This window comes from Toxorhynchites rutilus, chromosome 2, assembly GCF_029784135.1.
Source record: "Toxorhynchites rutilus septentrionalis strain SRP chromosome 2, ASM2978413v1, whole genome shotgun sequence".
Classification (NCBI taxonomy): Eukaryota; Metazoa; Arthropoda; class Insecta; order Diptera; family Culicidae; genus Toxorhynchites; species Toxorhynchites rutilus.
Window position 1 is genome coordinate 250,564,814 of NC_073745.1, and position 23,783 is coordinate 250,588,596.

Genomic DNA, 23,783 nt, shown 5'->3' on the forward strand with positions numbered 1-23,783 from the left:
ATAATACCCCCTCTCCAACCAGCGACAATTGGGATCATTGGTCGATAGCGGCATTCGTGAGAATAGAACTGCTGCGTTTACCAAAAACTGTGGCTCCATTCAGTCCGGCTGCAGAGAAGAAATGGTATTGAGAGAGAAGAGCATGGCGAGCTAGTGGGATCGTTCTAATGTCACTTCGCAATCAGAACTAGATGGATTTCTCCTTCTTCTTCTTCTTTTTTTCTTCTTAAATTATAGAGACATTAAAAACTTGCAATTCATTTGTCTCTAGCCATGAGAAGGGCCCTTGCAGACAACTCAATCCAAACTTTTTCTCCACCTGTCTCGACAAAGACACGTTTTTAACGTAGAGCTACGTCTTTCATTAAGTGTGCCAAATCAGAAAACAGGTCACGTTTTTATGAAACAAAGTTAACATTAATAACTATTTTTGCCGCGAACGGATATTGGCGATTTACATACTAAACGAATCGGAAATTCCCTAAGATTTGTTTGATATGCTATACATTACAATCCCATAGTCTGTATATGGTTTAAATTGATGAAAATTGGAAGCATTCCCATTTTCTTATAATTGTTTTCTGTCCTGTCCGTGTGCTTTCCCGAACAAAGCTGTCAATAACGAGCAACTTATCGACGAACAACGAAGGGGAAATCGTAAGATGTCTCCGTGAACAAAGGAAAAGAAGAAGAACGAATCAACTGAACAACATCGTTGCTGGACGAGCTGGACGGCGAGGGCTCGAATGCCTTTCTCAAGTCAATGGGGGTGGAGGAGTAATATGATGGATAAAGTAAAGTTTTCCAAGGGTCTTTTTGAAGGTTAGAAACGAATGAACTGAAAAAGTTTCATGTCTCAAGCAAGAAAGGGAGGCAAGCTTCAGTATCGTTCTGTATTCAAAGCAATGAACATCGCTTGTTTTGCGTCATCACATGTCTTCGTTTCGAATTGAGCTGAGCACGCGACCGAATTACTCACTCACTGATGTCTCTGACATTGCAATCATTGCATCAAACTGACGCCATTGCATTAAGGTTCTGAGCTACACAATTGTGTAGAGAATCATCGAGCTAAGAAATATAAATGAAAATAAATGGTCTGGATTTTGTCAGTGATTTGGTTTCGCATGACGGTAGGAAAACTCTCTCCACAATGGATGACAGCTAAGCTAATCTAGTCTGGAAATATTAACAGAAAGGGCTTCTGTTGAGAAGGGCGCAAAACGGAGATAAGTGTGTGTATATTTAGTTGCTTCAAGATATATGAATATTTGTATGCGTACGTGCGTGTTTTATTACCCGTACGTAAAAATAGTGCATCTACGCTACGCTGATCATAATGAAGCACTGATACTCTCTTCGAGGTTGTTGATATTAACAGATAGAGTTTATTTCTTATATTTAGTCACCAAGACAGTAAATGTCGTTCTGGAATTTTGTATGTGATTCGGTTTTGTTTGCCAGTAGCAAAACTTTCTCCACTAAGAGTGACACCTACGCTTATCTCGAGCATGTATTGTTTTGCGAGCGCAAGAATGAATCATCAAACATTTATCGTCAAATGATATTACAATAAAAAAAACATTTCAATGCGACCAAACTGGTAGAATGGTTATTTCAAAATTTTCGTAGCATTATAAAATAATATCCGCAGTTACAAACAAGCGACTTGAATTAAACTACAACGTAGTTCTACGTCAACAATGCGGTCGTGTCTTGAACACAACCTCCTATATTTCTTCGATCGTATATTGATTTGTTTATCTCTACTTAGACTACCCAATCAAAGAAGAAAGCTGCTTTGCAGTTGAACAAACGTTTTCAAAACGTTTCCCTGGCATATTATCCAAATAAATATCAATGCTTGTACAAAAGCTTCATTTGGTCTTTTATACCAAGTATAGCTCAGTATATCATCTTAACACATTGCGGACCGCTCACGAGTTTTCTCGTTTTTTCTATTACAGATGGATCACGAAATAACCAGTGTTTTTTACACTTGATGGTTAAATCCTTGGTCTGCCAAGAAACTAACAGGGCTTACCGACGGCTCCCCTTCGTCTCATCCACATCGAAGGAAACGATGTCATTCGTGGAATCCGAACAAATAAAGCGTACAAATTTATCCCAAAACGTGCGATCCTTAATGTGTTAATAGGCACTCAATGCTATTGGATCGATCATCATTCAACTGACTAGTTTAATAACAGCTAATGATTGTTTGTTGGGTTGTGGCATTCTTCAACAAATGAGATTAAAACTCCTGCTTCCTGAAACCACATATTTTTTTCTGATACGGTGGAATATTCTCTACACCATATCAAACATTTTATTTTCTCCGCTATCAAATCCATAATCAATATCACCATTTGTAAAAAATCTTTATCCAATTCCACACTTCGTTTTTCGCTAAACGTTACGTTCGATGCGGCTACAGTAAAGAAATTAAATTGGGAGAGCATGGTGTTTAAGCGAGCGAGCGAGCGAGACCATCTTCCCGTCACTTTCCAATCACAACGAAATGGTTTCCGAGCGGCCGCCTGCTCATATACAGATTCGTGTGATTTCATTAGTCTGTTGTCAAAGCATTTTTGGACTATTGAAACAATTTTTGAGTCAATAAGTAACAGTCATATAAATTTTAGACATTTAATCTTTCGAATGAAGTGGTTTTCATAACACTTCGTTCAGCTGCCAAAGATTTATTAACGTTTAAAACCTTGCACTCCAAGTGTCACGAAGGGGATCTTCGTAGCCTAATTGGTTGCGTGTCCGCTACTAAGCGAACAATCATGAGCTCATAACTCAGGGCCCTCAATTGACCATCTTTGTGTGTTATTCTAGCTACTACGTCCACGCAACAATCATCATGTGACGGTAATTCCAGTCCCTCAGCCCAGTCCCACAGTCCCAGTTAGCTCACATTACGGTCTGCTGCATCGGTAATTGTTACTAATAATAACACAGCAATGAAAGCCTCATGTCAACAGTCCCGCTTTGTATGGCCCAACTGTGAACATTCGAACAATAGGAATATTCTTACACCGAAAAAGGCGACTTGTGTATCGATAAGATAGGAATACTCTTAGGCCTAAATAATAAACAACAAATTATTGTGAGATAAAAATATACACGAATAAATTCGGCTCTGTCACAGCTGAATTGCTAAATGAACCTGATAAAATAAACAGATGGGATGGAAAAAATTGTCACGTTTTTGAAACATTGAACTTACACCTCTGTACAGGAATAAAAGACGTAATCCTACGTCAAAATAATAATAATGAAGGAAGCATGATGAGGAAAATTCATTACAATTATCTCATGAAATACCAATTGTTCTATGTTCATGAAACTGTATTTCCCGCTAGCTGTATCCGAAAGCTCATTTTCATCATTCTCGAAAAGTCACAACCGAAGGGCCATCAATCTCCGCTCAAGGCGTGTACTTCAGTGACAAATAACACTTCCACTTAGCCAGTTTCCGTTCGATACACTTGAGCACAGAAAAACTTGTAGCATAAATAATATCGAAGCCTCTTAGCTTTTTTGTTTTCTGCAGCCATGTCGAAGCGGCTTTCCGTGAGGATCTCTGCGTGCGTACCACCTGGGTCTCTCCTCCAATGATAATAAATTGATGGAAACTCGCAAGCTCGCGCAATAATCTGACAAATTGAGAGTGCAGAAAATGTATGCTGTAAAAAATTTGCACGCTGATGTCCTGTTTCTGCGGAGCCATTATGACGTGTTTTTTCTTTGTTTCCTTTCGTTTCGCTGCTTGAGAGTTATTGACGGAAGGAAACGATCAATCAGGTGTTGAATAATGTATTTTGATTCTTCGCAAGACGTAGGAATTATCAGTGGGTGGCAAATTTATCAGGTAGGGAATTAGAACTTTCAAAATTGGTTTTAAGTGTATATACTGACGCCATCAATCCATTATTTGTGTTGCTGGTGAGAGGTAATTTCAATGTTTTCTTTCATTAATAATGACACACGATATCGAATTGCTTAATTGATTAACTACAACTGTGGTATTTTTTTGTTGTTCTGTGGTATTTTTTTCGATTTAAATGAAATGAGACCTTGTTTTATTCTTCATTTTATGCTCTTTTTTATTCCCTCGGAAACCTGTGTTATTTTAATTGGTGCAGTATTTATAATACAATTAATCTATTTATTTAATTATTTCTTCATCCGGCTTTATAGCCTTGCAGGTGCTTGATAAAAACGCGCTCCAAATATAATAATATTAACATTTATTCATACCAGCATATATCCATTTATATGTAGTTATTCAATTTGAGGTTGCCGTGAAAAGGCGGCAATAAATTTCGTTTGCTCGCATATTCCAGGGATGAGAGTGAGGGCTTTCCCTACCATCCCATGCCAAAACACAAAGTGAAAACTTTAACGCTGGCTTGTCGCTCCGTGACAACATAAAACACAATTTTTGTGACAAACTGGAATCCCTTATCCTTTCGAGAAGACTCATTTTGATCGTGTGAATTCCACATCAAGCCCGCGTGTCGTTATTAAAATCTATTATATCGCAACCCTGACAGTTCCATGGGGAGGTTCTTCTACTCGTTCGTTCATTCTTCCGTGCTGTTTGCAAACGCGTGGATGTTTTTGCATGTTATTTTATTGTATTTTATTAAAGACGCCATCGGGGGAAGTGCAACGGTGTTTAACAGGTAAATTAAAACAGACAACGCCAATCGCAAGGGGCTTCTTCTGGCTTTGGGAGATATGGTGTGGGAACCCGTTTCGTACTATGAAGACATTGCTTATTGTAGGGTTAAACCAACACGCAACATGTTTCGTCCGCCTCGCAGTCCTTCGCAGGCCGCATCAGTACCACAGCTTTGCAATCCTTCATGCACTCGCCCAGATGTTCGGAACACGTCAGCCCGCCTCGCTGTGGTATAACTGAAATGGATGAAAATTGCGAACGTGAGTGAAGGATAACTATTGTGGTTTAATTTGGATGAATTTTGATGTCGTAACATTGTTAGTTATATACAATTAAAGTGGCTTTTTGCTCAATAGCGCACATCACACATTGTAACATATTAGAATCAAAGTTGCATGCAAACATTACTGAATACACATATGTTACTTTAGCAAGTTCTCGATTCGCAAAAATCTCACGTTGATAAGGACTTCAAGAAGATTATAAAAAGTATGGTGTCATTTACCATCCTAAAAGTGATAATTGTCTCTACTTTCAATATAGGATTTTATCTTTTTGTTCTTGAATTATTTACGCTCGAATCTTCAGTTCATTATCTCTGCACATCAAAATCTCGTATCAGCTATCATTATCACAACCATCATCGTCAACAGAGAACAACAAAGTGATGACGAGGTCCCACAAACGTTTATGTATTTTCATTATGCTTCACTCGACACTCGACAGCACCATAAAATGGTTCTGTAATTCGCTTATGAACAAGCACAAGCAAATTCGCTTTAAAGTAATTTACAAACTTTGAATGATCTTTTTAACTGCCTTCAATAAGTGGAGCCCGAAGCTGAATCCTAATCCTCCGCAAGATTTCCAGGAAATGTAAACGCTATTAACACTGATCTCTAAACCGGTAAAGTTGAAACAACCGTATTATGTTTCTGCTCAAATTTTCATCTATGAATCCCGATAGAGGATGAAAAATAAATAATCAGAATCTCTCAATTCGATGTCCATATTATCGGTGTCGTAGATAAACTAAACAGGGAATTTCATAATACACATATGCACACACACTCATGCTAAATGCTACAAAAAAACTGATATCTAAATTATTGTTAGTATTATCAACCAAGTACAGGTTAGAATCCATAACTGTTTGGGGCACGAGATGTTCTTATAGGATACACGTGTTAGTCACATGAATCACGAAATGCCATGCTCGTGAAAACTTTTCATCAAATAGCAACTACCTCGATGGCAGCACTCGACGCCCCGATGCGCGTTCTTCGGACAGAGACCACTCTGTGCGGTGAGCTCCTGACAATCGGCTTTATGCACGCAAGCCCCACCCTGTCTGGCACAGGGCGCTTCCATTGTGTACATCTTCTTACCAAGGTACGCTAGAATAGAGTGGAGAAAAAAAGGCCGGAGAATGGCCGGGGAAAATAATTAATCTTGCGTTGAAAAAATTGGTTATATTTACTAAATATTCCTCTCAGTGTATAGAAGCCAGTCCGCTTAGATCGAAGCCCAGCAGGTGGAAAAGCTAAGAACCCAAATGAGAATCTCCAAGAGGCTTTTGTCACTGCTCCTCACCGCTTCCGCATGGTGGAAATATGTAACACTATATATATATGGCAAGATGTGTGGAATAAAGGTGTGACTGTGTCGTCAATAAGTGCGCGAGGGGAAACGGTATAAATATACAGAGGACTGTGGAAAGGGATTTGACTGCAAATAGAGATGTTTAAATTTTTCGTTTATTCAATTGTCGATTAATCGTGGGGTCATTTTTAAATATTCGATTCATTCGAATAATTGTTTTTCAGTATTCGATTAACCGAGCGAATATTTATTTCTTGTAATCAAAAATAACAGACATATTTGTAATAAAAAAGTATGATGTCATAATTTTAAAAGTTACATTAAATATAATTTTGAAATAAACATGGTGCAGAATAATTATTTTTGAATTAAATGGTATTTTAGTATATTGATAAATTTACCATTTCATGATTTTTTGAGGACGATTGGAAAAAAATTACACAATGAGAATGATGCACAATATTATTATTGTACCAACATAAAAATTTTTCTGTTCAAAATTACCTGTTCTTTGAATGTTGAATGAAATAGCTGATTTGTTTGAATATTTCTGCTTGGTTCTCATAGCTACTAGTTCGAAAGAGGTACATTTATAGAATCATTGACCACTAGTATGGTATATTTTCCTCGGCACGCTGAATTTGAATGCTACTATTTTAGAACGGGAGCTGAGACCACCTTCTTTAAGTCCGCATTTTACTCCTGCAGACCCTGAATTCTTCTTCCCAGTCTCCTCCACCACCAGGGAATCATTTTTATGGTTCAACCGTAAATGATTTAGCATATCCGAAGAATTTCGACGAAACACCATGACGGTTAACACTCCTATACTCGCACATAGGTCTGAGAGACCAAGAAATCAATAATTCGTTCATTTCTCAGAAAACATCAACACTACGACATTGCGATTCTCTCTAGCTTCGTCATTCGTTGTTCATCATCGTTTAGCGTGTCGTATAAGTTGGTACGAAGGGGACGTATATCACTTTTTCACCACCTTCGGTCTGAGACACCGACGCGCGTACAGGAGTAACTTTTTTGGACAAGTGACTTTTTTTTCCTATTTTAGAATATTGTTCAATGAAATGTATAAATAATGTCAGTGGCGTGGAATATTTATTAAATATAATGCATTATATCATTTTCGAACTATTCTATTTGATTTTAGTCCTTTTGTCACCGGATTGAACGGATTATTCGTCGATATACTCGTCGTTAGATTCATACGTGCAAAAGTAAAGTACAAATGTTTGACATTCGTATAGTTGTTCACTAAATATAATGGTCACGCATATACACACTTGTGAAATAAATGCACTTGCGGAAGAATTGTAAACTGTAAATTATAAATTAATCGGTGGCTTATGGTTATTTTTACAGTTACAGCTTCGGTTTTTTTCCTATAATATATGAGCTGAACAATATCGACGATAAAACAAGTCGCAGGAAGTTCCTAGAAATCCTTTTATATCATCTTGTTTATGCCTCATCAAAAACAGGCATTAAGTTTTTTGTTAACCAAGAACACAGAAACAAAGAATATTAAATATAGGAAAACTTGAAATTCCAGCAACCTTACAATCGAATAATTAACCGACGTTTCTAACTGCAAAACGCGGGAAAAATACCTCCATCACCGACCGACACCGAAAGTCGATTTATTCTTATGAGCTGAAACATATAAGATAGAGTATATTACAAACCTAACTTTAACCGTAAAAAACTTACCTTTCAACTTTCCAATGCTCTTATTCCCACCAAAACAATACCACACACAAAGAGCAAAAAAAAGATATTGCAAAATATTGCAGATTGTTTACATACAAAATCCAAGATGACTGAAAGGCCTTTCTCATAAGTCGCGCTACCGTATTGTATCTATCGTGATATATGGTTCGTAGCAATATTCAAAGTAAGTGATTATAATTTTATTGGATTCAAATAGTGTTGCCAACCACAATTTTTTAAAATCAGGAAGAATGAAAATAAAATTCAGGGAGAAATCAGGATAGCTCACTATATATTGGGTTGTCTAGAAAGTTCGTGTCGATTTTTGAGAAAACAATCATTTTTATAGACAGACATACATTTATTCAATTTTATATTTCACTAGCTGGCCCGGCAAACATTGTTATGGGATATGATTTATTTCTAGAGAACATATTTCAAGAGAGTTTGTATGAACGATAGTTCAGATCTGTAAAATTTACTTAAATGAATTTTAATAGTGGAGCACGTTTTCTCGCTATTGGTGACAAGTTTTAAACAAAAACTGTATCGGATAAAAAATTATATTCCTATGATAAGTTTTCATTAAAATAGCACAAAATCTATAAGCAAATGGTTCAGTAAACGTTAGGACTACTTGTGTGAAGCCTTCAAAAAACATTAAATAATTATTTTCGTTCAAAAAATAACGATAAGAAACTGCCTTCGGGCATGTAGATCTTATACAGTATCTATCTTTCACGCAAAATTCAAGCTTTAATAAATCTCGACAGAAATGAAATGCCTATTAAATACTTTAATGAATGCGTTTCGAAAACGCGAATCGCTTTAGAATAGATAGATGATAAACGAATGAAATAAACATTAAACAAGTACCGACCGGGGATTTTTTTATGAAGGCTATTATGACAGTTGTCATTTCCAACCAGTAAAACTTTGTATATTCATTTCTGATAATTTTCATTCAGATAAAATGAAAAGTACAAGAATCGGGAAAAATCAGGATCATTTCAGAAAAATCAGGATCTGTTTAGAAAAATCAGGCAAAATTGAGTGTTTGTCAGACTATCAGGGAATGTTCCAAAAAGTCTGGGAAATCCTGAAAAATCAGGAAAGTTGGCATCTCTGGTTTCCGGTGTAGCAGCGTTATTCGAGTAATTTAAGTGAAAGACGAGCCGATTATGAATCAAGCATCCTTTTTGTGAAGAACCTCTATTATCTGTTTGTGGTTCTCAGATTTATTTCATTTATTTATTCATATCAACGGGTAACAATGATAGCCCTAATGATGACTAAACTAAACTAAACTAGACTGTAATTCACTTATGATAACCTACATATATATTGAGAAAAAAAACATTAGGTACTAATAGCATTGTCTGTAATTGCGGAAGTGTAACGTTTCTTGAGTAATGCACGAGACAACCCGAAATCGAAGAAACAACTACATCGGTTGAACTCACGACACATGCCCGATAAAGGCTCATTGTAGCCATAGTTGGTACAAGAAAACGGTATCCGTAGAAAATTATGAGACCTAAGGTTTCTACTTTGTATGTTGAAGCTGATTTGCTGCAGAAGCTCGAGACAATCAATGTGACCCAATATCAGATCTGATACAAAACAAGTTTTAGCAATTTTTCGGCGAACATCTAATGTGTCTAATCTAATAAGTTTGAAGCGGTGTTCATAGCAAGGGGGACTATGAGGTTTACTCCATGGTAGATGGCGCAAGGAAAACCTCAAGAACTTGCGCTGGACAGCCTCCACACGTAAAATGCTATTTTGGTAGTATGGTGCCCAAACTACAGGCGCATACTCGAGTATTGAGCGGACCAGGGCACAGTGTACAGCTTTCAGTGAATTTCTTTGAAATGTTTGATCGAGCGAAACATAAAGCCAAGTGCTTTGGATGCTTTCGAAGTTACATAGGCAATATGATCGCGAAATGTATGCGCGGAATCGAGTAAGATTCTGCAAATGTGTTTATTTGTGTCTGAAGAAACTCAGCGTCAGCTTCACATTCAATCTGATTGTACAGTTTGGAGCCATCCGCATACAATAAATTATGGCACTCGAGAGAGAAATTGATGTCGTTGAGGTAAAGTAGAAAAATATATGGTGACTTTTTTGAGGAACACCTGACGTTATCCGAAAAGGCTTCGAGATGGTGTCCCCAATTTTCACTAACATTTTCCGGCCTGTCAGATATGATTGCAGCCAGCACAGAAAGGAGCCTTTGAACCCAAGACATTGGAGCTTGGCGATTGTTATTTGGTGATTGATGGTATCGAATGCTGCTAAAAAATCCGTATATTGTGCGATTCACATAGAACGTTACGGAAAAGAACGTCCACGTTCCGTCAACGTCTCGACCAATTCACACATGCAGTCTATGCTTGCAGCAGCACCGTCACGTCATCTGTCAAACGAATGATTTATTTAATGTTATTCATGGTGACGCCACCTACAACGGTTTTAAATTGCAATGCCCTCTTTCGAATCAACATACCTAGAACCAGTACTAAATTTATAAAAATTCAATGAAAATCATTGAATTCTATTATTTAAATGGTTCAACCCCGTAGTCCCGATCCTTATTCAACAATAATAATATATAGGCTATTTTTCTCAGCTAGTCGCGAATGATTTTGACTCCGAAATTTGGAACTAAGTGATATGTTGGCATAAAGAATACAACCAAAATCAAAACAAAAGCCGAGACACAAAGCCCAGACAAAACCCCAACGAACCGTCCGTCTCCGTCAAATATTGTTTTCTACAAATCCTGCCGGTCGTATTCAATGAACGGTCGCTGACGGGTTGTTATGCCGCCGGTGAATGTGAATGGTTTCATGAGAATTGCATGGTATAATAACTGACGTAACGTGACGTGACGGGACGTAAACATGACGTGGATGTTGTATGTGAATCGCACTTATATCGCATCGATTTGTTGACGCGACTGTAGAGCCTGGGTAATAAAAGATGTGTACACGATCAAGTTCGTCGATGTGGAACGATTAGGCATGAATCCATGTTGCTCTTGGACTATGTAGCTTTTACAGGCATGAGAAATGCAATCAAGTACAATGATTTCGAATAATTGCGAAACCGCACATAAGCAAGCAATCCCTCTGTAGTCGTGAAAAGTGGTAGTGTTGTTTCCTATCGCAAAATATTAGACACGTATTTTTTATTTTTTTATTAGGGTGCCCATTTCAATTTCGAAAAACAATTTTGTCCACTATTTTCTAAAAGGACTTTTTCCAAAAAATTATAACTTTTGAACTACTACTACTACAGATTATCGACATATCAAAATGAAGCCAATTAGCTAATCAACTACTACTATCTTTCTTGGAAAAATATTGTGCTGGCAAAAAAAAGAATTTAGTTTTTCGTAATTTTCGGTTGTTTTCATTGCTTTAGGCTAGAGAACGCAATATGTTTTTAATTTTTTTTCCTGAAAGTTGAGGGTATTCTACATAATACAGGGTGGGCCATTTAAAGTGGAAGGATTTGTTTTTGCAATAGCAAAGTAAAGAAGTGGAATTTAAAAATTTTTTTTTTGAAATTCATTTATTTTGGTCCAAGGAGATTTGTTCTAACTACTTTTTGATTATGATATCTCGTAAATGACCGCCTCTGGCCTTGACCGCAAAATGTGACCTTTTTTCGGCATTTTCCATCACTTTGCCCAATGTTTCGGCCGATATGGCAGCAATTTCTTGTCGGATATTGTCTTTCAGCGCAGCCAGGGTCCTTGGTTTACCAGTGTATACCTTGGATTTTAAATATCCCCATAAAAAAAAGTCAGGAGGCGTCAAATAAGGTGATCTCGGTGGCCAGTCATAATCGCCGTTTTTCGATATTAATCTTCCGGGGAACATTTCGCGCAATAATTTGGTCGTGGCAGCCGCTGTATGGGTTAAGTTGTTGAGCCATTTGAATTTTATACGGAAACATTTTCAAATCAACACGAATTATGCGTCGGAGAGTGGTTCGAGCGATGCCTAACTCTTGCGAACGATGGCGACCTGATGTCGATGGAGTCTCTGCAACACTGGCTCGAACGGCATCAATATTCTCGTCGAAACGTCTTGGTCGTTGTCTGGACAGTTGACTGGCATTACCAACACTACCAGACGATATAAATTTGGCATATAATCGACGTATAGTGTTGTCTCCAGGCGATGTTTTAACTTTATTTTTATTTTTCCACGCACGTTTAGTTAACACAATTGAGAAGTTATTTTGAATGTACAGCTGAACAATTTCAGTGCGTTGTTTAGGTGTGTATTGTTCCATGGTTAAAATTGTACTGAAATGACGCTTCCAACGCGGTATGACATTTGTTAATCTGACATCTCTGTCAAAAGTTATGGGGTTGCCAGATGCTTGCACTTTAAATGGCCCACCCTGTATATCTAAAAATCAAAGTCCGAAAATCATTTTTTCTTCTTTTCCCAAAAACAACTTTTTCAATATGTCAAAACTTTTGAAATACTGGACCGATTCAGATAATCTATCTATCTATCTATCTATATATATAAAAATGGAGTGATGTCTGTCTGTCTGTCTGATTCTTATAGACTCGGAAACTACTGAACCGATCGACATGAAAATTGGTATGTAGGGGTTTTTGGGACCGGGGAAGGTTTTCGTGATATTTTGAGACCCCTCCCCCCTCTCTAAGGGGGGGCTGCCATACAAATGAAACACAAATTTCTGCATTACTCGGAAATTAACCAAGCAAACGAAACCAAAGTTGGCATGTGAAAGTTTTAGGGTGCAATAAATGTTTCTATGATGGTGAGACAGTCCTTCCCCCACTCAAAGGGGGGGCTGCCATACAAATGAAACACAAATTTCTGCATTACTCGAGAATTAATCAAGCAAATGAAACCAAATTTGGCATGTGGAGGTTTTAGGATGCAATAAATGTTTCTATGGTGTTAAGATACTCCTTCCCCCTCTCTTAGAGGGGGCTGCCATACAAATGAAACACAATTTTTTGCATTACTCGGAAATTAATCAATCAAACGAAACCAAAGTTGGCATGTGAAAGTTTTAGGGTACAATAAATGTTTCTATGATGGTTAGACAGTCCTTCCCCCACTCAAAGGGGGGGCTGCCATACAAATGAAACACAATTTTTTGCATTACTCGGAAATTAATCAATCAAACGAAACCAAAGTTGGCATGTGAAAGTATTAGGGTGCAATAAATGTTTCTATGATGGTTAGACAGTCCTTCCCCCACTCAAAGGGGGGGCTGCCATACAAATGAAACACAAATTTCTGCATTACTCGAGAATTAATCAAGCAAATGAAACCAAATTTGGCATGTGGAGGTTTTAGGATGCAATAAATGTTTCTATGATGGTTAGACAGTCGTTCCCCCACTCAAAGGGGGGGCTGCCATACAAATGAAACACTTTTAGGTTTTCCATATTTTTAAAATTATTCAATACTAAATATTATCACAAGCCGGAACAAAATTACACTCTAATATCTAGAATTTACGTTCATCTATTGCTGACAAATCATAGAACAAAGGTCATTTGTATGTTTCCAAACTGAACTGTAATTATTGAAGTTTATCATTAATGTTCAACAGTTCGAAACAGCAAAAAGTTAGGTGTAGTCACGTCACAAAAGTATTTGACTGACAACAAGTCAATCTAACTATGAAATTTCCTCCAGCTGATGATTCTTGTAGAAAATTTTCTCAATTTTATTAGGTGTACCGGTCGTGGAGCCGATCTGGCGTAGTGGTAACATCCATACCTCTCACGCTGAAGATCACGAGTTCAATTCTCACTCCCAACATTCTTCCAAAATTGGAAGTAAAATGTGACGAACCAGCCAAAAGTGTTGAAAGTCACTATAATACAGATATAAAAAAAAAAAAAAGGTGTACCGGTAAGTTTTTCGGTTTTACAACAGATGGCGTAACTTGATTATTATTCCTGTGAATCAAATTTCCAGACATTCGTTGGAAAGCAACGCGTCTTTATAGTATATGTCAAAAAGTTGAAGCGTAAACAACAAAGTTTTTTACCACTTCGGAAATGTCGAATTTCGTACCAACGGTAGTGTTTTTGCGGGGAGTGTTACATCATTACTTCAATATGAAGAAAAAAGCTGCGGAAAGTCATCGCATTTTGGTGGAAGCTTATGGTGATCATGCTCCAACTGAGCGAACGTGTCAGACGTGGTTTGCACGGTTTAAAAGTGGTAATTTTGACTTGGAAGACGAAGAACGTTCTGGACCGCCAAAAAAGTTTGAAGATGAAGAATTCGAGGCTTTACTTGATGAAGATCCGTCACAAACGCAACAAGAACTTGCAGATATACTTGGAGTAGCTCAGCAAACCATATCCGATCGTTTAAAAGCAATGGGAGTGATCTGAAAGATAGGACATTGTGTGCCGTATGAATTGAAGCCACGAGACGTCGAATACGGTTTTTTCAAGTGCGAACAATTGCTCAAACGGCATAAAAGAAAGGGTTTTTTGCATCGAATCGTTACTGGCGATGAATAGTGGGTCCATTACGACAATCCTAAACGTCGGGCAACGTATGGATACCCCAGCATGCATCAACATCGTCGGCCACGCGAAATATTTACGGCCAGAAGGTTATACTGTCTATTTGGTGGGACCAGCTGGGTGTGGTGTACTATGGGCTGCTAAAACCGAATGAAACCATTACCTCTACCTCTACCGACGACAATTGATGCGTTTGAGCCCTGCAAGGAAAAACGGCCACAATACAGAGACACGATAAAGTTATTTTGCAGCACGACAATGCTCGGCCGCATGTCGCGAAACCGGTCAAAACATACTTGGAAACGCTACAATGGGAGGTCCTATCTCATCCGCCGTGTTCTCCAGACATTGCTCCGTCCGATTACTACCTTTTTCGATCGAAGCAACATGGTTGACCAGCACTTCTCCAATTTGATGAAGTCAAAAATTGGATCGTTTCGTGATTAGTCGACAAACCGGGATCCGAGAACTGCCAGAAAGATGTGACTAGCAATGGGTAATACAGGTCGGACTCGATTATATACAGACTTGATTATATGTGATTCGATTATATACAATTTTGGACTCCATTATATACAGTTTGAAAAAAATAATTTTCAAAAATGATTTATTTCTAGAAAAAATGTTACCTTCTAACGTTGAGGGGAAATTTAAGTGGCTTTTATGTGTACAGTGGGGGAAAAATCGAGATTGTTGAAGATTTTGCTTGAAGTTTTACCAGGAATTGTTTACATCGATATTGCAGCGAAATCAAGGTAGGTAGAAGTTGGGTGTCCAAGAACAAATTGTAGAGCGATTAGCAAAAAAAAATCGATAGAAACAATCAAGTTCAATATGAATTTTTAGGATAAAATTTATAATAACACATAAAAAATGACTAACTTTAAAGTTTTTCACTTCTAAAATATTATCTAAATCTACTAATTTAGATATTTCACAACTTTATCCTGTACTAAATATTCTCATTTTTCAACTGAAATCCATAGCGTACTTTTTGATGTAGAGCCAGTTTGAGACAACAGAGCCCGAAACAAAAAAAAAGTTCTATAACTCTGTCATTGTTCAAATTCGAACATATACGCAGAAGGATTTTTTTCATCAAATATTATTCTCTATCACCTCCTGAATGAATTCGGATTTTTTATATAAGAAAGGTATTTTATGACTTTAAGGGGATGAATCGAAAATAAAATTCTTCTTTTATATTCAGAAAAAGAAAAACATACGCATAAAAAACGATTTAAAAAGAATTTTTTTTGACTCGATTATATACAGGATTCGATAATATACAGTGAAAATAAATCCGAAACTGTATATAATCGAGTCCGCGCTGTACTTTGAATATTAAATTTGTAACCATTTTTGCAGAATAAAGCATTAATTTTTGAAAAAAAGGAGAAACTTACTAGTACTCCTATTACTATGATATCGTTTAATTTTGTTTGATTCATACAAGAAAAAGCGAAAAAAAAATGTTTGTAGTGAATCAGAATGTTGCCACGTTACGCTGGAATGGATCGTATAATTTTCGTGTCGTGACAACAGATGAGACAGTTCATACTCCTCTATTTATGTACCGATCTCAACCAAATTTCAGATTTGTTGACTCTCAGAAGACCTAAGAAAAAAAATTAAGTATAAAATCTAAAAATCTAGCTAACTCATCGAATATAAGTCAACGTAATAAAATCACGACCATCCTCTTCTTCTTCTTCTTAAATGGCACTAACGTTGCTAGAGGAACTTCGCCGTCTCAACGTAGTATTACTTGCGTCATTTTCATTAGTACTTAATTGAGATTTCTATGCCAAATAACGCCTTGAATGCATTCTGAGTGACAAGCTCTAGAATACGCGTGATCACAGTGCAAGTTGGAGGAAATTTCTCTGAAGAAAAATTCCCCCGACCAGAACGGGAATCGGACTCGAACCCCCGGCATGTTAGGTGTGACGCTAACCACTCGGCCACCGGAGCACGATTATCCAGGCAGTGAATTCCAGCAAAGTTTCAACTTACAACCACGCCATGTTACTGACCGTATCCCGCTGCCACAATAACACATAAACGGACCAGAAACACGTAGTTAATTCTCCTCGAAAACGAGTTGTGAGCCAGCTGGCTGGTTGCAGTCTGGAATCTCACCCGACCAAAATCGTTGGCACTGGGACGATAGAAATACCGGAAGTAAGTACTGCTCCCGTCCCGATCCCAGTGGTCGGTTCATTCCGGGTTCCATGGGAAAACAGGGAAAAATTGGACAAATGAATAAAAAAATATAACGATTTTCCACCTTCCCCTAGCAGCAGCTGTCATTGAGCGGCATGTTATATAAATTATCACGTTTCGCAAACGGTGCTCGCACTGGGAACCGGCATTTCCAACGAGCCGCTTGCAGAAGAGCACGCGTCCACTGATCCAATTCACATTATCCTCGGTGGGTAGGGCGCTGTAGACGGTTTAGTTCTGCTACAAATCATGATAGGGATGTACCAGATATCAAACGGCTCATAAATTAACCATCATGTACGACTCTAATGTCCCGGAAAACGAGAAAACGCACACATCGTCCATCGCGCGTTTGTCGTAGCACGTACATTATTTTGTATCGGGAATGATACATCTCTATTGAGTCCTGGGAAGGGGGTATGTCAAATGATTTTCGACCCCTTCCCCCCGAAAGCAGGCAGAACTTATTGGACCGCTCTAAAATTTATAAGAAGAATAAATTGGCGATAGAGTATAAAGTAACCCATCCATCATTGCAATCAACAAACCGACCAGGAAAATTGGTCAGAGTTTTTATGATCTTCCTTCGAAATCGAGGGTGAAAAAGAAATGGATCCCTTGACACTCGTTGACCCAGTTCCAATCAAAGCATGGCATCCGGTATTTTTCGCAATTTCAAAAAGAGGATGGCTCTCGATGAAATGGTACAGAGCGTCGATTTTCAAGCTTTTACCAGACAGCCTATGTATTTTTGCATCACACGCACACATTGTTGTTAGTCTCTATGTGAAAAAAAACATAATGTAGATTGAAATGGCTACCATTTGACGGTTTCAATGCTTTATTTGATTGGAATGTGAAATAATGGTGGTAATGAAAAGGATATACAGGGTTTTCCATTTCGGGCTTCCGAAAGTATACAGCCCTGCGCTGACAACCGTTTGACATAGCTGTCAACCAAAGCGTCATATCGTTAGTTGAATGTCTGCCATTTTACAATATGGATCGTTTTAGCATCGCACAACGTGTTAATTTTGTTAAATCATACTATAAAAATGATGAAAAACCGGCAAATGTTTTTCGAGCATTACGGACGGATTTTGGTCGTCATGGACGGCCTACAGAGCACACAATCGCTAATGTAGTGCGTAAATTCGAACAAACTGGATCCGTAGCGGATATTGTGAAACCTGTGCATCATCGTAATGTGCGTTCGGCCGAAAATATTGCTGCTGTTGCTGCCAGTGTGGAGGATGACCCGAATGTTTCGATTCCACGGCGTGCTCAACAATTGGGCTTGTCAAACACATCATTGTGGCGAATTTTGCATTTGGACTTACACCTACATCCATATAAAGTCCAACTGGTACAAAAATTAGAGCGTGGTGACCATGGAATGCGTCGGGCATACGTCGATTAGGTGAATGAACAACAGCAGCAAAATGCTGAATTTTCGCATCAAATTTTCTTCAACGATGAGGCACATTTCGAGCTCGGTGGCTATGTGAACACCCAAAATTTTCGTATATGGGGCTCAGAAAATCCACACGTGGTTGTTGATAGGCCATTGCATCCGCCAAAAGTCACTGTTTGGTGCGCATTATGGTCTGGTGGAGTCATCGGGCCGTATTTCTTTGAAAAAGAGGACGGCGAGACGGTAACTGTGAATGGTGAGCGCTATGGCCGCATGTTAACCGATTTTTTTGCCACAAAAAAAATACGGATGACAGGTGGTTTCAGCAGGACGACGCCACGTGCCACACAACACGACCGAACATGGCCATATTGCGAACGAAATTTGAGGGACGCATAATTTCGCGTTTTGGTGATACCAATTGGCCGTCCAGATCATGCGATTTGAACCCGCTAGACTTTTTTTTTGTGGGGTTATGCGAAAGACCGTGTCTATGCCAACTCTCCGCAAACTCTTGAACATTTGAAAGACAACATTCGTGAAGTTATGACCGAGATACCGCCCCATATGTGCCGAAAAGGCATCGAAAATTACCTGTTCCGGATCAAGGTGTGCGAGGAAGCCCTAGGTGGACATTTGAATTATGTTGTATTTCACACATAATGGCATAAACCAAACTTTAATTTGAAATAAAAGTTTCATCGAAATTCGAATTTTAAGTGTGTTTTATTTCAATTTAATTTCGGAATTTAAAGTTGGAAAACCCAGTACATACAATCAAGTATTTGTGTCAACTTTTAAAATGTAAAGCATATAAAAACACTAGCTGACCCGGCAAATGTTGTTCTCCAAATAAATTATTTCTAGTGAATATTTTGGTGATTGAATAAACAGTAACTAGTACATTGTTTAACTAATTTAGTGTTTGTGGGTTTAATGTTTAGTTGATTAAGTTGAAACGTTGAAATGAATATGTGACAATAACTAACGTAACTGATGTATTTGCTGTAAGGTGTTAATATGTAAATAAGTAAAAAAAATAATAATATTGATAAGTAAAATGTGAGGTGAAAGAAAGTAATATAGTTTTGTCTTAAAGTAGAAAATGAAATAAAGAAAAACAATATCAATTTTGTTCAATTGCGGTCACATTAGTGAAAAATAGGTTTTCTGGGTGGACAGCCAAATTCATGACTGTTAGGTCCCATTCATGAATTGCGAAATCAAAGATATGTCAGACAACTTCATTGGTGCTGATATAGCGACCAATTTGTTGGCGCATCATTTCGTCGTTGTCATTCAATCGAGAAGTAATCACATCGATATTCTGAATTTGAAACACAGCCATATTGCTTCCCTTATTCACGGACCTTTATTTTTATTCACTGCTTCTCGCTGATAAACGGAACTCAAAATTAATATAAACATTGAATGTTTTTCTCAGCTGAGGTGAATATGATACTACCCAACGATTTCCAGTCCTTCAAAGTCTGCGTTTCTGATATTTGTGAATAGTTATCCGTTGCTTGGTTTTTATATTGGATATCTGCCTATCCTTGTGATCGTGTTTTCCATCTGCAACGCAAGGCGATAAAAGCTGCAGATCACCGCATTGGCCATGAACCATGTTTGTGGGAACAATATCAAACACTAACCCATATTCCGGAATCCAATTGGTTTGAAAGCCGATTGGATTCCACGATTCGAACGAAATCGACTATGGAAATGTGGCAATCTTGCCTTGATGAAAAACAGAAGTTGAAGCAATTTACTCTCTATCAGATTAGCAGAACAAGAGCAATTTTACATTGTATGAATTTTAATGAAGATTATTACTTCATGTTGTTTGAATACATAGAGGACATAGTCATGGCCCTAACTCAACTTTTTTTCTATATTTTTTAACTACATTTCCGCTGAAACTTTATCCATAATGTAAAAGCATTATCAGACACAATTTTCGTACACAATTTTTACCCATTCGCAGAAAATGTGTAACTGTGTTACATACAAAACACTTTTTAAAGGGTATAACTTATTTCCATCAATATTTTTCGTTTTAAAAGCGTGTTTATTCCACCCGAAAATCCGTTTCTATTTTTACAGAAACAGAACACGAAGCTCAATGTCGTCTATGTCAAATTGCCATGCATTATCAAAATTATTGCATCTTGATTGGACCTGTGTCGACCGGATTACTGAATTAAAAATCCGTTCGAGTTATTCTGACTGGATCGTATTTCAAAATACGGGTGAGTAGTTGATCAGTAGACGGATCTGGAATTTTCGAGGCAATGACACTATCGATTTCCATAACAATGCAATGCGTTTTAGCCTGGTAATAGCAGAGGCTATGTCGGCGTTGCTTTTGATAGCTTCTCGCAGGTGAATTTATTCGTCCTCATGCTGCTTCTGTCAATTGTGTCGTAGGAATCGCAGTCGCTCGCTCCTTACCTTCGCGTACATGCCGACCATGAATTGTTGGCACAGCCTACGACATCGTAGAATAACGTTGAATGCGTTGATTCATCGTTCGATAATAAAATTCCATCGAGCTCTCTTGTTTGTTTCGTCTCTTGTAACTAGGGTAAATGATCTTGGTTTGTCCAATTTGGGTATTTTTACGCAACTAGTAAATGCAAATCGATTTTTCGTCATGAAATTCACAAATAATCGATACGAGTTTGGGTTTGTTGAAAAGCCCCAAGTCTCTAGTTGCTAATACTACCATAAGGTGTTGAAATTATTCAAATTTTTATGTTTTTTAACGATTTTCCTTAAAGAAGAATTATGATCATGGTTTGCCCAAAAAAATGATCATGGTTTGTCCGGTTTTAGAAATCTCCATTTTTGAATGAAAACATTCGAATTCACAATTAGATGTTGCATTTATCATTGCTTGAGTTTACTGTCATCATATTGATTCATTCATAATTTAGGCTTTCTTCAGAATATTGCCTTTTCTTGGGCATTTTAGAAGTGTTCACCTCAACACAATCAACACAGAAAAACCATACTTCTGCTATGCGCGAAGCACACCATAAACAAACATAAACAAACTGCAGCGCGTCAAGCGGTTGCCGTAGAAATCATGTGGACAAAACAACATTATTGAATTGGACAACTCATGATCAGAATTGAGTTCATCAAAATGCGTTAATTTAATGGTTTAGCTATGTAAATCCGATACAAATGGTGAGCAAGCATGATGTTTACAATATTTATAAGCGTTGTAATCCAGAAAAGGTCTGACTACGTGCCAAATAATCATCTGGTGATCGATTAAAAGTTAGCTCGAATGAGGGGCGCATTGACACAAATAGAAGGTGTATTTTATAATCCTTTAAAACATGTGATTTCGTAAAAATATACTATCAAACTACAATAAATCATGTAAAAGGCAATTTCATTTATATGTTTCGAAACATTCGAAGGCCTTATTTGACATAGGAGCGCTGAATTAGAGCATTCAAAAAAGTGGGCAAACCATGATCATATTTTCGACTGGACAAACCAAGATCATTTACCCTACATAATCATAAATATTAATTCAAATCATTGAATCACCTGTTCTCCAGATGATGATTTATTTGGATTGATGACAACAGCTTGATTAACACTTTGCTATCCGAGCATGTGTGATCTGAAGAATTTCAATAATTCATTGTGCTTATTCGAGAAGGTTTTTAGTACCTCGTCGATGTCCCTAACTTCAGACGAATTGAGGTTACTTCCGCATGTGTGGGTGAAAGTTTTTTCGTCATTCAACATCGTAAAAAAATCGCCCTGTTGGTACATTGAGCGGCGGTTAAGTTTTTTATTTGGATATTGTGTTTAGAAAAAAAAATTAAAATAAAAAAAATTAAAAAATGGGAAGGAGTTGAAAAGATGAAAATTTGGGTTCTTATGTTTTTTTTCTGAAACCAAATTTTAAAAAAAATACACAAAAAAGTCGCATGAGGGTTGTGACCGAGACACGACCCCATAGTTGACGTAGGATTCCGTTAGACTGTCTGTTGCATACTGATAACATAATTATCACAATTATGGAGACAATTAGTCGGTGTTCTCCCAAAACGAACCAAGCGCCAAAAACACTATTTTGAGATATTTCAATTTGAAGTTTGGGCTCCCACTAATTGGCCTTGTCTGAACAAATCTTTTATTCTATCGCTCACGTACAGGGTTGCCGTCTATAATTTTCAAATATCAGAGTGAGCGAAAATGAAAATCAGGAAGAAATCACTTTAGATCATATTGGGTTGTCCGGAAAGTTCATGCCGAATTTTTGGAGAACAAAAGAATCATTTTTATAGGCATACATACATCTACTCATGTTATATGCAAAACTGTTCCACAATCTAAGATGGCGCAAGATTATGTAGCTAAAAAAATCTATCCTACCAGAGTTGTTTGCTTTCTCGTCGAAAACAGTTAAATGTATTTTTTTATGCTGTCCATAGAATCGAAGTTCTTGTCCCCGAAAGAATTTTGCATAGACCAGAACTAAATTAAGTAATAATTTGAGTTTGTAATAACCGGTTAGCTTAGCTGGTGAGATATGACCTCCCAGTCAGACTCCAAAATACTTTATTGTGTACTAGATCGAAACATGAAGTTTCGCGTAGGACCGATGGAAATGCGACGCTTTTCACGTGGACTAATTCACGAACTTATTCCTGGATTACTGCCTTCAATTTGTCCAGTTGTCTCCGGGAGTTGACCGACTTTAGGGTTAGCTCAAGGTTGTTTATTTCGCGTACATCAAGCCAACCAAATTTGTTGTAAAGGATCCATTTTCATCACCCGTCACGATTTGGTTCAAAACTTTATTTTCGTCATTTAGTTTATGAAGCGAGTCGCAGAATAAAATTCAATGAACTTTTTCCCAAATGTCTGCAATTGCCTGCAATTTTGAATGTGTGTGGATATTACATATCTTTATATGGCTTTAGAATAATTTATACTTTTATACTATACAAATAAAATCTACAAAATATCTATAACACGGTAGTCCTTGACTTACGAATTTTGGCGTGAGAGAAAAACAAATCTCCCAAATTATCCTCAATGTTCAATTGGAGTTGACGACACTGAGCTTCATTTTCTGTCATTGTGAAACAAAAATTATGCTGGATTTTCAGGTGAAATACACGCACCACGTGTTTTAACCATTCAAAAACATCGAGTAATTATTTTCAAAGAAAATATAACAATTTAAAACATTTTCAAAACTCGTTTTTTCACGTCTCACGTCTGCTGATGTTTGAATAAATGTTGACAGTGTATCTTCGATAATGTGAACTTCGGAATAAATAATAAACGAAATCATTATATATGTGAGGACCGAGAACTTTTTATTACCGCATTTTAAACGCTCTCATTTCCAACCAGAAAGACTTTGACGGGAATCCCGGTACAGGAAAACTTCGATATAACGTACCCTCGATATAACGTACACATGTTCAAAGTCCAAAGGAATATTTTTTTGAATATTGTTTTTCTGGAAAAAAAAACAATAAATTATCTGTATTATGATACTAAAGCTTGATTTGTACTTT

The 23,783-nt window shown here is 37.4% G+C and overlaps 1 protein-coding gene across 1 annotated transcript in view; it reads right to left on the reverse strand.

The window, feature by feature from the left end:
- Window positions 1-4,627: 4,627 nt before the first annotated feature.
- LOC129768616 (U-scoloptoxin(19)-Sm1a) overlaps window positions 4,628-23,783 on the reverse strand; it is a 57,057-nt gene continuing 37,901 nt past the window's right edge. The window contains exons 2-3 of the mRNA XM_055770373.1: window positions 5,944-6,093; window positions 4,628-4,932 (exon numbers count right to left, since the gene is read on the reverse strand). Coding sequence (XP_055626348.1) covers window positions 4,802-4,932; window positions 5,944-6,093 — 281 coding nt within the window. The 3' untranslated portion in view covers window positions 4,628-4,801. The remainder of the gene's footprint in view (window positions 4,933-5,943; window positions 6,094-23,783) is intronic.